This window comes from Dromiciops gliroides, chromosome 2 (genome assembly GCF_019393635.1).
Source record: "Dromiciops gliroides isolate mDroGli1 chromosome 2, mDroGli1.pri, whole genome shotgun sequence".
Lineage (NCBI taxonomy): Eukaryota > Metazoa > Chordata > Mammalia > Microbiotheria > Microbiotheriidae > Dromiciops > Dromiciops gliroides.
In genome coordinates, this window is record NC_057862.1 from 577,529,668 (window position 1) to 577,546,055 (window position 16,388).

Sequence of the window (16,388 nt, forward strand, 5' to 3'; positions counted from 1 at the left end):
TCTAATGCAATCTACATTCCCCATATTCAACTCAATAAATAAGGAATTTTAAAAAAGATTTAGCACTCTTTTGCTTCAATAATCTTTAATTTCTTCAACCTGGGTACTCCCTCAATTAATGAAGGTCACAACTGTCATAATTTATTAGGTAGTCTTCAAGGGTTGTGGTCAAATTTCATTACCCAAAGGCCAACATGGGGATGATCTTCTAGGTTAGACTCTGTCCATTAGACTGTGAGCTCCTCTTTTGCCTTTTTTCCAATCCCTAGGGCTTAGCAAAGTTCCTGGCACATATTAATAAATGCCTTTTGATTGACTGACTGCAGCTTGGGCCATAGGCCATTACTGGATCTGTGTCCAAAGACTTTCTACCATAATAGGACCAGCCAGAGCTTGTACTTCATTGTCATTCATTGACTTTGAGAACTCAAGGTACAACCATACCATCATCATGCTTAGTCAAAGTTGAATGACTTACAATGGAATTCCCAAAACTTCTATGATCTAATCTGTAAGCTCTGATAGAATTGAAGAATGTCACAGCGAGAAAATGCCTTTGAGATCATCTAATCCAACTCCATTATTTTAAAGATGATGAAACTGGGGACCATGGAGATTAAAATCACTTACCTAAAGTTATATAATCATCTAGTAGCAAAGTTGGAACTAAAACACATCTTCCACTTCCCAGTGAAGATATCTTTTTATTACACCATAAGTTCTTTTTTTAAATAGAGGTCTTTTAAAAATTTAATTTATTTGTTTGTTTATTCATTTATTTAAGTGGGGCAAAGGGTCACACAGCTAGTAAATGTCAACTGTCTGAGGTGGGATTTGAACTCAGGTCCTCTGGAATCCAGGGCTAGAATCCACTGCATCACCTAGCTGCCCCCTACACCATAAATTCTAATGAGCAACAAAGACCTTTGATTTTTTTCTACTTTTTTTCACTCTGATAGTCTTTTTGCCCAGCACCCCTCCCTTATCCTCTCTGTCGTTGCTGGAGTTGGAGTCAGAATCCAATGCCTTTTATTTATTTCAATGGCTGCCAGAACTCCTAGCAGCAGGTGGATAGGAAATCCAGGCCTTTACCTGTAAAACAGTGGTTGAACACCTTCTTGTCCTTCTCCCAGCTTCAGTTCTTTCCACTCCTTTGTCAGCATCCTTCATGGATAAATATAGGGCACTGAGCAGAAAGGAAAGAAAAGAAAGGAATGAGTAAGGAGGGCAACTCTATCTAGTGTTCCCCCACATACCTTCTACCCTGGAGAGAGTGACTATAGTAATAACTGACATTTCTAGAACCCTTTAAATTGTGAAGAGAACCTTATATACATTATCTCACTTGAGCTTAACAACAATGCTGTGAGGTAGCTACCATAAAAATTCTTATCCCCGTTTTGAAAAGGAGGAAACAAGGTCAAGAGGTTAAGTGATGTAGTTGCATCATTAGTATGAGACAGGACTTGAATCTAGGACTTCCTGACTCCAAATCCAACTTTCTATCCACTTTGCTACCTATCAGCTGAAGCTTCTATTAGTTTGGTCCCTGTAAATATTTATACAAGTATCTTATGTCCCTGGGTAGATTAAAAACACCATGAGGGGAGCAGCTAGGTAAAGCAGTGGATAAAGCACCAGCCCTGGATTCAAGAGGACCTGAGTTCAAATCTGGCCTCAGACACTTGACACTTACTAGCTGTGTGACCCTGGGCAAGTCACTTAACCCTCATTGCCCCACAAAAAAGACAAATACCAAAAAAACATCATGAGGATAGATAGGTCTAGCATAACTTTATCTCCTGTATTGCATCTAGCACAATGACTTATATGCTGTTTGTTGTTCAGTCATTTCAGTCGTGTCCGATTCTTTGTGAGCCCATTTGTGGTTTTCTTGGTGAATGTCACCCCATTTGGGGTTTCATGGAGTGGTTTTCCATTTCCTTCTCCAGTTCATTTTACAGATGAAGAAACTGAGACAGTGAAGTAACTTGGTCAGGGTTACACAGTGAGTAAGTGTCTGAGGCCAGATTCGAATGCTGTAGGTACTCAAATATTTATTGAGTGAATGAATTGAACAAATGAATAAAGCTATTTGGAGAATTAACTACTGACATTCAAAAGAGATAGTTATAGCTAGTTGACATCTAGCATCCTAGACCTAAATTGTGAAGGGGAGCATTCAGTGTAGCCCCTTTACAGACAGACAAATGGCTCAACCACACATGAAATATATATAGATGTATGTGTATTTTTTTTTACATTTTCCCCAAATGGAAACAGATCAGTAGAGGGGAAAGAGGAAGGATAAAGACATTGAGGAGAGTGTGGAGAGGGGAAAGGAAGACAAGTTCTCATTGTTATTTTAGAGAGTAAGTGGGGAGCCCTATCAAGGAATACTGAGCAACAGAACAGAAAATAGTCTTCCTGTTTCCTGTATCTTGCTTCCCCTCAGCATTGCCAAGCCCTCCTTTCTACACACATCTTTGACAGCTGTGGTCAGCATTGTGGCTCCCTGTGACATGTTCAGAAGCAAAAGGGCCACAAAGGCCTACCACTTCTCCTGGTTTCTTGCCATTTGATCGAGTCGGAGGAAACAGTCTGGTTTCCCTCTCTAGGACAAAGTCTGAGAGACAAGTTATCATAAACCACGCCCCGTGTGTCCCTTTAACAGCCCCTGGGAGCTCTGGTGGTTATTTTGAGCAACATGCGGGGGTGAAAGGGCGTTGCTGAAAACTAGTTTTCAAGTATACTTTTCAGAGAAATGTGAGCAGTCCTGGAGCAAAGGGGCCTTTCTTAAAGTGAAATTCACATGAATGGAGAAAACGTGGCTAGGGCTCTGAAAAGCTCTGGATAAGCTGCTGCTTTGGCTCCCTCTCCAAGGCAAGACTCATCTGCAGTCACTGATCTGCTTCAGGCTACAGTAAACCTCTAAGTAGGCGGGACATAGAATGAACTGCCCAGGCCCTAGGATTCAGAGCAAGACTTTAGCATTTGCCAATTTGTTAATGATCATAGATTTAGAGCTAGAAGCACCTTAGAAGCCATTAAATGCAATCCCATTCATTGTTTCATCATGCAGAGGAGAAAACCAAGACCCAGAGATTGTGACTCAGCTAAGGTCACATAGGCAGCAATTGACAAAGGGAGAAATGGAAATCAGGTTGTCTGATCTAGAACCAGGGCTTGTGTCACTGTAGCCTATTGCTTCTCAAGGGGAGCTCTTACGGATGTTCCCTAGCCTCCATGAATCCATCAGACCTTGCATTCTTCCACACACCAATACCTCCTTGCGCTTTCCTCCCTGCCTTGGCTGTTTTCCAGAAACTGGACCTCTGACAAACTTAGACATAGACTATACAATCCTGATTCCACCTGCTGCTCTGCTCCCATTCCCTCCAAGGTATCAGGACCTTGCTACCTAAACCCCTTTTGTGACAATGAACTTGACTGTTTAACAATAACTAATCAAAAGTAAACTCTTTGAGAGGAGCAGAGGCCATATCTTCTCCTTATTCTCTAGATTTAGATCATTTTTAATCTCAAATTTATATTTTCTTGATAAAAATTTCCCTCATATAATAAATATATTTTGAATAGACTTAATGGGTTTCCAAATAAGAATGAAGAAATTCAATCTTCCCCCAACTTCCTTCATGCTATCAGTTAAACATATCTCTGCCCCACAACAAATATCTGGATATGAGTTGATCTAAAGACCTCTGGTTCATCTTAGGTATTCTCCTGATTTCCTAAGGATATATTTGGGTTAAAAATTGACTGTATGCAGATTATAGCCAACCAATGGATCTTCCAAATTAGGCTAAGCCTGATGGATATTATATGACTGGAGCTAGAAGGTACAAAGAGGAATGCTGCAGGGTGGGAAGAGGCAGGGAAGGGGATATTTATTTCCATCCTTACAGATAAAATTCTGTCTTATAAATATCCATTCAGATGTGCCTAGTATCTTACAGTGTACAAAGTACTTTCACATGTATTGTCATAGCCATAGATTCATAGATTCAGAGTTGGAAGGGCCTTCAGAGGCCACACCAGCCAACCCCTCTACTTTAAATATGAGGAAATGGAGGCCCCAGGGAAGCCAAGCAACTTGTTCAAGGTTACACACAGGTAGTAACCCCACAGAGGCGGGATTTGAACCCATGTGCTCTCTCTACTGTATCTTGCTAATATGAACCACTCAGCAGCCTTGTGAGACAGGCAGGGCGGGTTTTATCATCTCCACTTCACAAATGAGGAAACTGAGGCTCAGTGAGATTAAGGTAATTGTTCAAAGAATACCCATATCATAGATATAGAAATGAAAGAGGGTCTCAAAGACCACCTTTCCCCAGCACATTCAGTTTATGGATAATAACAGTTAGCATTTATACAGTGCCTTAAAGTTCTCAAATGTTTTTTTACATGTGTTTCATTTGGTCCTCACAATAACCCCTTGAATTAAGTTCTACTGTTATCCCTATTTTATAGATAAAAAAACTGAGGAAACTGGGGCTCAGGAAAGTTAAATAATTTGCTCAAGGTTGCACAGGTGATAAGTCTCACAGAAAGGATTTGAACTCACGTCCTCTGCCATCCAGGCCAGTGTTCTTTCCAGTCCATATGTTAACATGAACCTCATAACAATCCCATAGGATAGGTAGGGCAAGTAATATTAAGTCTATTTTGCAAATGAGGAGACTGAGATTCAAAGAAATGAATGATTTGTCTAAGGTTACAAATTAATGGACTTGTCTAATAGGGGTAGGTGCCTAGGCCCTCTTCCTCTTAGTCCAATACTCTTCCCAGGACACCTGGTCTCCTCTTACCATATAGATATGTACTTGTGGATGTGTTGCTCTATAGACAGCGTTCTGCAGTTATGTGTTGGCGAAGGGCGGAGGTAGTGTTTCATATACTTAATTACTATGTGACCTTTCTATGGGCAGAAGGTTCTGGGCCTCTCTTAGAAGCTAACACTATAAGCACTCCATAAACTCTCTACCATTGGCCACCATAACTTGAAAGAGCCAAACCCCTAACATATACTGGGGATGATAATGCTCACTGAGGTAGATAGCCCTGGTTTAGTGTCCCTTTGAGACACTGCATTCATTCTTTCTGGCCACCAGCTGACCAGTTAGTTCACTAGACCAGACCCAATCTCACGACCTACAGGAGAGAAGACTGGAGCTCTTGTCTTGGAGTAGTATTTACACTGGTAGAGTTTAGCCAAGCCCAAAACCAAGAAGGAAAAAAAGTGAAGGAAGAAAATCACCTTAAGTCAATGGTTTCTGGCAGTCGAATGGACCTCCTGGTGGATTTCCTAGCAAATTTCTGGCCTCCTTCAATGCACTTAATAGCCTTCTTAATGTCTCTCACCCAGGCATCTCTCTCCTCCAGGTAGGCAGCCTGGAAAAAGTGGTCTTGCTGTTTGGTTGTGGCGAGTTTAAACACGAACTAAAATCAAAACATAGATTGTTAGCAAGGAACAACCGCTCCAAAGCAGAGGTCTGAGCCCAGTCATAATCTGGCAGTGTTTATTTAAAAGTCAAATAATCCAGCCATTCCAATCCAATTAGTTGCCAAATCTTATTGATTCTATTTCAACAATATCTCTTGTATTCATCTCCTCTCTACTTACTAAATTGTTGCTGTTCAGTCGTTTCAATGGTAGACCACTCTTTGTGACCCTATTTGAGGTTTTCTTGGCAAATATTATAGTGGTTTGCCATTTCTTTCTCCAGCTCATTTTACAGATGAGAAAACTGGGATAAACAGGGTTAAGTAACTTGTCCAGGATTACACAGCTAGTTAGTGTCTGAGTCTGGATTTGAACTCAGGTCTTCCTGATTCCAAGCCTGTGCCACTTAGCTTGCCCACCCACTTAGATAGTCACCATCCTAATTTGGGCCCTAATCTCTTCGCACCTGGACTAGTGACATAGCCTCCTAATTGGCATTTTTACTATTCCTCACACACAACACTCCATCTCCCAAGTCTCCACCTTTGCATTGCCTATCTCCCGTGCCTGGAATGCACTCCCTCCTCCCCTAGTCCTCTTAGAATCTCTAACTTCGTTGAAAGCTCATTTCAAATGGCACTTCTTACATGAAGCCTTCATCAATTCTCCTAGATCCTAGTGCCACCTTCAAAGAATTGCCATGTACTTATTTTCTATGTGCCGTGTATATATTTATACAAATGTCTCCCCCAATATCATGGATCTTCTTCAGTAAAGGGAATGTTTTGTTTTTGGTTTTGTATCCTCAGCACCTACCACAGTACTTGGTACATGCGAGGTACTTGATTCATTGATTGATTGCAGTGAGATTTTTTTTTCTCGCAAAGATATCGGAGCCTTTGAAATCTAATGGAACGTAAACTTTAGGGTAGAGACTATTTTATATTTTTGTCTGTTTTCTCCAGTGCTTTGCACATAGTAGGCACTTTACAAAAACAAACATTTTCTTTTTATTGTGAATTTAACAAATATAAACAAACATAAACGAAGAACCAAAAAAGGGGATTGTATAGAAAATCATGACCTTGTAAATGTTTTACACATAGATGTGTGTGTATATGTGTGTATATATATATAGAAGATATAGATATAGGTAATTTAACAAGTTAGAAACAAAACTGTCCAGTTCATTTCAACATAATGGGCACTTAATAGATTTTTTTAGAATTTTAAATGTTTGTTTAATTCCTAAAGTGTAGCAATATGACGTGGGTTCAAAGCCACTTACTACATGTTTGACCTTGGGCACATCATTTCATCTTTCTAAACTCTATTTTTTAAATCTGTAAAATAAGGAGATTAGGAGCAGCTAGGTGGCTCAGTGGATAGAGCACCGGCCTTGGAGTCAGGAGTACCTGAGTTCAAATCCGGCCTCAGACACTTGACACTTACTAGCTGTGTGACCCTGGGCAAGTCACTTAACCCCAATTGCCTCACTAAAAAAAAAAAAAAAAGGAGATTAGACAGGATGACCTTCAAGGTCCGTTCCAGCTCTTACTCCTATGCTCTGATCCTATGACAATTCAAGGGAATGGATCTCCCCACTCCCAATATTAATTCACTGGATATCTCTGAGAAAATAGCTTATTTTGACTAGCTCTCATGTTCCCAAATACCAAATGGAGAAACTAACAAAAGAATTGTTTACCCCCTTAGCCCAGAGGATATTAGTTGGACCTATGGGTACCACTTGGAGGTCTCTAGTAGGTTTTAGGATTATACAGGAAAAAGGGCAAAAGTGGGAGAAAAAGAAAAAGGAGAAAAGAAACATATAGTTAAACATGAAGGCATGTAATAAAGGCTTATTGGATTGGACTAGATTTCATCTACAATCACCTCAAACACCCTCTTTGGTTTTAAATGAACTTGATAAGCATATACTCTTTTGTAGCCCTCCCAATATCATTACTAGTTTGCCTACCCAGAAGCACCATTCCTCTCTGGTTCAGAAAATGCAGGCTTAATCATGGTTATTAGTGATTATTATGATGAACAGCATGACTTATGGCAGACTTTTTCATTTTCCTAAAGAAAGAGAACATTCAAATGGTGGGGGAGAGGGGACAGCATGAGGTAATGTTAGCAGAGGTGATAACTCTTTGGTTTTAGCCTCCCCTCTCTCCTAGCATTAGAGATGTGATATCTGTGCAGGCCTAGTGACAGAATATGTAAGTGAGAGTACAATCCTTGAGGCTCCCTAGATGCCAGAGATGCAGGTTGCCATAAACAAAAAGAGTATTTGGAAAGGTGACTATTCTATTAATTGAAGCAATCTTGGCTGTCTCAATATTGACACTCGTCAGGACTCTGGCTGTTCTATGTGGGCACTGATTAAATCATAATTAAATGCATAGGAGTAATCAGGAAGAATTTGTGTGGCACCTCAGCATTTATTGGATTGAGCTGTCAAAGGGTGAAATTTACTGTTGTTATTATCACAATCATCATCCTGCAGCTCTTTGTGATGGATCTGTGATTGCTTTGAAGTAGGGAACTCCTGGTGAGGAAATTTCCTCTACCACTACAGACCAGCTTCTGTTTGGCACCTCAAAGCACTGAGAAGGGTCATGAGCTAGTATTTCTCAGAGACATGCCATAAACCTAGAGGTTCTTAACTTAAATGCCCACCCTCTATCCCCATGCTCCATGCTGCCTCATCCTGAACATTAGAAAATCAAAAATTAATCCATCTACAAAGACTGGTACCCACAGAAAGGATGAATGTTGACAGCTCTGCTTCTTGTGTGACATTAGTTGAATAAGGGGATGTGTGGGGGAGTCTACAATCCAGCCCAGAAACACCTATGAAGGTCTGGCTCTTGAGTTCTTTTACCCAAATATGCTTGGCCTCCATAAGCCTCCATGCTACCAGAGACCTGACTGAGTCCCACTTACTTTCTGAAGTGATTCTGTTCCACCAGCATTTATCAAGTGCCTACTCTGAGGAAAAGGAAGAAACAGGGGATCAGAAATAGAAGGTGACTGGCCCAGGGTCACACACTTAAGGTGTCATGGCATGGTGGTTAGTGGTCAGATCTATGAGCTATGAAGATTGAAGATCAAATTCTGTCTCTGACACACATGGCTGTTTAACCCTGAACACTTCATTTAGCCTCTCAGAGTTCTAGGCAACTTTCCAAGATGAGAGGTGCCAACCTTCATCAGCAGATAAAGTTCCCTTGCCAGGGACTTGAATATACTAAAGAAATCATAATGCTACTCCTATCCCTATCTTTTTTCATAGCTTCTATAACTCCATTTCTTTTTTTTCTTTTCTTTTCTTTTCTTTTAGTGAGGCAATTGGGGTTAAGTGATTTGCCCAGGGTCACACAGCTAGTAAGTGTTAAGTGTCTGAGGCCGGATTTGAACTCAAGTACTCCTGACTCCAGGGCCGGTGCTCTATCCTCTGCACCACCTAGCTGCCCCTATTTTTCATAGTTTCTAAAACAATATTTTTTTCATATTGGCAACACTTGGGAAATGTTTATTGAGTTGAAATGAAAAAATAAAGCCATATTGGAGGACAATTTAAAAAAGAACTAACTTACCATTCTTTTACCAAAGTCTTGACAGGGGCTGGTAAGAGTACTTCCTTTTAAAGGGATCATTCCTTTGGGACTGTTGTCACTTTTCTTCTTGTAGAATTCAATAGCATCTTCCTGCAACACAACCCACATGGGTTTCCAGCTATTGAACATGCTGCCCTGTGTCAACACCACAGAAAGGAAAAAAAATGAGTCTTTTTAAAAAAATATTTATTTCTTCCAGGTTCCATGTCCCTAGACACTAAGTCAAGATACTAATATGGAAGTCACTAATCCAGTTAGCACTGAAGGCTGCTAATCTGCTAGAGGGTATATAATTAATTACCTACATGTATGGAGCAAACTTTAAATGCTACCAGAAGGCCAGTGTAAGAAAGGATCAGTGTGAAAAGTAGGACCTCCAAAGTTTTGGAGACATTTTATAAAGTTATTTTCCATTATTTTCCACTTTAAACCTGTTTAAATTTTCATTAAGCTCTGAAAATGCCAAATCTACTCTCATTTCTCATTTAAGGGAATGAAAACTTGTCTGGCTACTCTGACCCACACTGATCTCTTCTTGCTAACCTTCCTAGAGCACTTGAGTTCATATCAAACATTCAGATGATTAATCACATGCTGTCTTATTGTTTTCTAATTGTTTTGTGTGCATCAGTCTTGTTTCCTCCAATGAAATTGCAAGCTCCTCAGGGGGAGAAATCGTGGCTGTCTGCTCTCTTGCTTCTCCTTACTACACCCATTGCAATACAGGTCAATCACTGTGTAGTGCAGTAGGCATTTGCTATATGAAGATTGAAGATCAAATTCTGTCTCTGACACGCATGGCTGTTTAACCCTGAACCCTTCATTTAGCCTCTCAGAGTTCTAGGCAACTTTCCAAGATGAGAGGTGCCAACCTTCATCAGCAGATAAAGTTCCCTTGCCAGGGACTTGAATATACTAGTCAAAAGACTTAATTCCCAAATGAGATCCCTAGTGAACCACTGTAATTACACTTACTTCTATACTCAAAACTTCTCTGTCGATTCTCATTACCTTGGCATTGAAGATGTTCTATAATCAGGCTTTAACCTCCTTATCCAAATCTATCCCATTCCACTCCTCTTCACATATTTTATATTCTGGTCAAACCAATTAATCTCCATTCCCCATTCTCATTTGGCTCTCTCCTATCTCTGTATCTTTGCACACACTGTCCCCCATGTCTGGAGTGGGCATTTCCATCTCTTGGATCCCTTCCCTTTCTTCAAAGCCTAACTCAGACACCACCTCCTCCATGAAGCCTTCTCTGATTCCATCCTTGCTCCTACTACCAGGTAAAAATGGCATCTCTCTCCTCAAAGTCTTTATAATCCTTTACCTGGGATTCTCCTTCTTACTTAGTCCATTTTCCTTTATACTACACTTCTAAGATGAAATATAAACTCCTCTGGGTAACATCTAAAGCTCTTCATAACCTGGCTCCATGCACTCCTTACCAGCCCCTGCAGTTCATTATTCCATCTCCATCTCCACTCCTTTTTTGTGGACACTTATCTCCCCTATTCCTACAAAACTCTTTTTTAAACTTCTTCCCTTGGTTTCCTTCAAGACTCAGCTCAAAGCACCACTTTCTTCATGAGGCCTTTCCTTATCCCTACAGCTGCTAATGCTTTCCACTCCAAAATAACCTTCTAGGGGCAGGTAGGTGGCGCAGTGGATAAAGCACTGGCCTTGGATTCAGGAGGACCTGAGTTCAAATCTGGCCTCAGACACTTGACACTTGCTGGCTGTGTGACCCTGGGCAAGTCACTTAACCCCAATTGCCTACCCAAAAAATTTAAAAAGAAAATTAAAAAAAAAATAACCTTCTATCTGCTTTGGATGTGTTGTCTATCTAATTAACAAGTGAGGTAGCTAGCCATGTTGTTTTTCCCAACAGAATGTAAGGTCCTTGAGGACAGGGACTACTTTGCTTCTTATCTTTCTATCCCCAGTATTTAACAAAGTGGCCAGAAGTAGGCATGCTAGTCAATCGGTTGTATATTTGCCCTTCCCCTTGTTAGATTGTAAATTCCTTGAGAGTAGACCCTGCTCTGTAATCATCTTTACATCCCTGGAGCCTAGAACAGACCTTGAACACAGTTACTAACTAATAAATGGTTGACAAATATACAAGATGCAACTCTTGGACAATTCCAAATGCTACCAATCGTCATGAAAAAGTGACAAATTCTTCTCTTTCTTTTGTTATTATCAACTTGTGTTATAACCCCATTTTCTCTACCTCAAATAGGGCCTCCTCTCTCAGCTCAAAAGGTGCTTTTGCTAACAGGAACCACAAGAAACCCACCCAAATATTTAACACCCTTGCTACAAAGTTATTTTTGAAAAGTGTCATAGTATAGAAGCAACTAAGTAGTTTCCTTCTGTGGCCAGCTCCCATTAGTTCTTAACAGTTAGTAAAGTTTTATCTTTTAGTTTTTAGTATTATAGAAACACCTGGCCTTGGAGCCAAGAACACTTGGGTCCAAGCCCCTCCACTGACACACAGTGGCTGCTCAACCTTGAGCAAGTTACTTAATCTATCATTGCTCTAAGCAGCCAAGACCATAGATTTCAGAGGAGATGGCCTGCATTTGTCAAGGGAATTCTTCATGGAAAGTTCCCCAAACCAGTGAAATCCCAGGTCCCATCCCTATGGCATCTGGTTAAGCAATGTAACAGGCAACAGAAGGAGATAGTAGTGCTTGGGTGGAATGCTGTATTCATTTGAAAAATAATTGACCTTCTCCAGAGTTTATCAAAATCAACTTAAATTGAAGCAAATATCAGGCAGGGAGCCTACCATTGTGATGGGGCAGTGGGAATACAAATGAAAAAGTAAGAAAAACACTTGTACTCAAATCAATCAAAACAAGGTCATTTGAAGAGGGAGAAAGCACCAACCAATGAGAAATGAGAAAGTTTTGGGCTAACACTTGAGCTGAGCCTTAAAAGAATATATGGATACTGAGAGGTAGAGATGAGAAATGCATTCCAGGTATGCATTTTCATATGCTACACAAATGTATGGAGATGGGTGTTGAAATGCCAAGCTTGGCAAACAGCTGATGGGCTAGTTTGAACCAGGGAAAAAGGAGTGTGTGAAGAAGACTAGTCTAAATTAAGACTGGAAAGATGGGGTGGACCCAGACTTTGGAGAACTTTAAATTCCAGGTAGAGAAGTTTGTGATTTATTTTAAGGCAAAATGGAGCCACTGAAGATTTTTGACCAGGGCAGAGCCATGGTCAGACTAATGGCTTAGGAAGATTATTTGGGGAGCAATGAAAAAGATGAATTGGAGAGGAGAGCCAGGACGCATTTAAGGGACTAAAAAAGCTAAAAAGACACCAAAGCTAACAAGTATAAATAGGTCAAAGAAGGGTTTGGACAAATTCATTGATAATATATCCAGAATAGATTATTTGGGGAAGTTAAGTATACCTTCCTGACAGTTTGAGATTTACATAAGGAAGGAAAATTAAAATACCTCCAACCATCCCTTGATAACACTGTCAAAGATAGAAAACAAAAATGGGTATGCCACAGGAGGCATTTACAATTTATGTTTGCTTGTACTGCCGATGCTGAGGTTACTGAACTTTGTATACTTCAGGAAGGATTTATAGCTGAGAATTTAGCATACAGGTCTTACCTAATGTCTTGCCATTATTCTAGACTCACCAGTTCTTTTTTTCAGGGCAATGAGGGTTAAATGACTTTCCCAGGGTCACAAAGCTAGTGTCAAGTGTTTGAGGCTGGATTTGAACACAGGTCCTCCTGAATCCAGAGCCAGTGCTTTATCCACTATGCCACCTGGTTGCCCCCCTCACCAGTTCTTTTTATTTCATCCTCCTTCCATCCCTGGGAGATATCTAGGAAATGGGTATGCTCATACCATATTGAAGAAAATAAACTTGAACCTCAGTGGCATTTAGTAACTTCCCCTTAGCAAGCCAATCACACAGCCCTGGGAAGTGATGATGAACTGATGACCTTTAACCCAATATACTTCCCTTATTGAAGTGATTCTCCTAGACTGTGTTATCTCTTAAAGAATTCCAAAAACCATCACCATGCCCAACTGCCATTCCTCGGGACTTGTACTTTTCCTCACTTTTTGTCACATGAAGATTTAATAGTGAGAATAGAAAAAGAGCCACTCTGCTGAGCTCAGGCTCTTTGCATATTACCTATTCCATGACTTAATACATGTCATGAAATCTAGAAAATCAGATAACATTGAGCTCTTAGAAGACCCTATTATTTATCTGTGAATTGCAGAGGATGCCTATATAAAGCTGCTAATTACATGATAGGACGGCTCTTTATTATCCCAATCATTGAATTCCTACCTGGCCTTAATTTTAAAAAATTTTTTAGTATTTTGATTTTGACAAACATATACATTTGCCTAAACAAAGGCAGAAAGAGGACTGCATATGAAACTGTGAATTTCCACTATATATCTTGTTGTATTATATATTTCAAATTTAATATGTCTATTTTTGAATCCTAGTCTTTCTGGATTTAAGGACAGCTCCCCATACCATGCTTCATCCTTTTAAACCCAACTCATTATTCCACCTCTTCTAGCAAAACTTCCTACACCACCCCATGCGAGTGGCTAGGGAAGAAGAAATGGAGAGAAAACCATGGTGAAGTTACTTAACTTCCCTGACTTTCAGTTTCTCTGAATGTCAAATGGGAATAATATCTACCTCATGAGGTTGTTCAAAGGAAATAATGCACATAAAATGCTTTGTAAACCATCAAAGGCTATTTAAATGTCAATTATTATTATTATGAGCAAATGCAAGAAATGGCAAGCATAATGGTAAAGATAATAACATTTTAACTCAAAATCACATAAGAATCTACTTTACAAACTTTGTGGGGAGCCCTAGGGTACATAGTGATTCTATACTTGAAGTTGACCCTTTTAGTCTCTTTTAACTGGCCTACTAAAAAAAAAAGGAGATCATTCTGTCATTGTTGTTATTATTCAGGTATGTCTAACTCTTTGTGACCCTATTTGGCGTTTTCTTGGCCTTAAGATACTGAAGTGGCTTGCCATTTTTTTTCTCCAGCTCAAGGGACTAAAAAAGCTAAAAAGGTGAAGAAACCGAGGCAAGCAAGTTTAAATATCTTATTCACGTTCTCAGTGAGTGTCTGAGCCATATTTGAACTCAGGAAGAGTCTTCCTGATTTCAGGCCCAGAACTCTATGCACTGTGCCACCTAGCTGCCTCATGACTCTGTTAGCTGGTTATAAAAACAAGAGCAACAATTTTGAAATTCTTACATAACCAACCCATTAAAAATCCCCTTCTGTCTCCTTCCATCTGTCCCCTACAACCAAAGCAAAGCAATGAAACTTGGCTGCTTGTGTCTTCTATCCCCACTCAGCCCACATTCCCTTTCAAGGCTGATCTTCATTTTAACTGAGCTAAAACTCAGGGAATGAGATGCAGAATACAATTTCCCCAGGTTCTGCAACCCCTAAGGATGACCCGGCTTCCCTCCCTCATTGCCCTTCTCTCATGGATCTGGAAGTTTACGATCCTAGGTTAATGTGCCAACTATATAACAAGATGAATTATGATCTCTTTAGTCATCCTATTTTATCTCTGCTTGAGTTTGGGAACAACTGTGGTAGAGACCAACACCCTAGAAAAGACTTTATTTAAATACTTTTTGCTACCTCAGCAATGAGTTGAATGGCTTTTTTAGAAACAAGAAAGTTCCTCTTTTTCATTTATATTTTAGGGGGGGCTTTGGGCAGCAAAAAGCAAAATGAACTTGCACTCTTTGCATATTAACTAATCCATGATACCCTTGTGTGATGGAAGCCACACAATTCAAATAATGCTGAGTTCCCAACAGATTCTATTAGTTATCTGAGACTACCAGAGGGTTCCCATATAAAGCTGCCACTTGCACAATTTGGGAGGTTGTTTATGCAAACAAGACACATACTTTTTGCAACAATGACATTCTTGGTCCAATACTTTCCATTGCATATAGTCACTACAAAAAAGTCAGTAAATGTTCTCTTTCCTCTCTTGGCATGATAGCCATACCACTTCATTTAATGTCAGACTGAATAAATAGCCTCTTCTCTCTCCCCTCCCCACCTTTTGAGTTCCTACTTATCCATTTATTGTTATTGTTATGAACTTGACAAACGTCAAGAAACATGTATATTTCCTTATACAAAGGAAAACAGAACAAGAAGACTGCATACAAAACTGTGAATCTCTAAAATGTTCATCTACTTGAGATTTGGGATAGATGTGGGGGGGGGGGGGTTCTGTATGTTACATATTTAATATACTTACCTATCCTTTAAGCCCAATTCTAATGTTAATTTTTCCAGGAAATCTTCCCTCAACTTCATCCCCCAATTAGAAAATATCTTTCTCTCCTCTCAAGTATTTGTTTGTTACCAAGAATTATGTTGCTGCTGTTCATCCATTTCAGTCAGGTCTAATTCCTCGTCACCTGATTTGGGGTTTTCTTGACAAAGATACTGGAGTGGTTTGCCATTTCCTTCTCCAGTTCATTTTATAAATGAGGAACCTGAGGCAAACAGGGTTAAATGACTTGCCCAGGGTTACACAGCTAGTAAGTTCCCGAGGCTGGATTTGAACTCATGAGCATGAGTTTTCCTGACTCCAACCCCAGTGCTCTATCCACTGTGTCCCTTAGCTGCTCATGTTAGCTCACTAACAATTATATATAGCTATTATAACATTTTACACCTGTCTTCAACAATAATGTATTATTTTGTATTAAATGTATTGTATTATATCTATATGCCATACCTCCTTGCTAGATTACAAGTTCAATGATCTCTTCTAAATCTCAAAATTCTGTCTCCCTCATTGCCTGGCAATGTGCTCTGCATACTTCTCTACCCTGTCCTTAATAAATATGCTACATTGAAATTTGAAATTTAAATGATCAGAACATGAAGGGTCATAAAATAGCATCCGGTGCAACCCTTCTACTTTACAGATAAGGAAACTGAGGTGAAAATATGTGATGTATGGTTCTCGTTTCCAGAAATAGTGGTCAGATCACAAACTAGGCTCATGCTGCCCACATGATTTTTCCCCAGACCTATGATTTCATAATTGTGGGAACTCCCTGGTATGGAAACTCCCTCCAGAGGTAGAGAACTTAAATTTATAACCTTACAGAGTTGCCTAGGACCCTGAGAGGGTAAGTGCTTTGCTCATGGGCAGTCAACTCCTTCTGACTCTGAAGTTAATCAACTTTGCTGGCTGCTG

The 16,388-nt window shown here is 39.9% G+C and overlaps 1 protein-coding gene across 1 annotated transcript in view; it reads right to left on the minus strand.

Annotated features, from left to right (window-relative positions):
* The window catches only part of PLEK (pleckstrin), a 39,220-nt gene that overhangs the window by 12,363 nt on the left and 10,469 nt on the right, over nt 1–16,388 (minus strand). Inside the window, 4 exon segments of the mRNA XM_043987590.1 lie at nt 1,093–1,144; nt 1,147–1,186; nt 5,282–5,463; nt 9,076–9,231. Coding sequence (XP_043843525.1) covers nt 1,093–1,144; nt 1,147–1,186; nt 5,282–5,463; nt 9,076–9,231 — 430 coding nt within the window.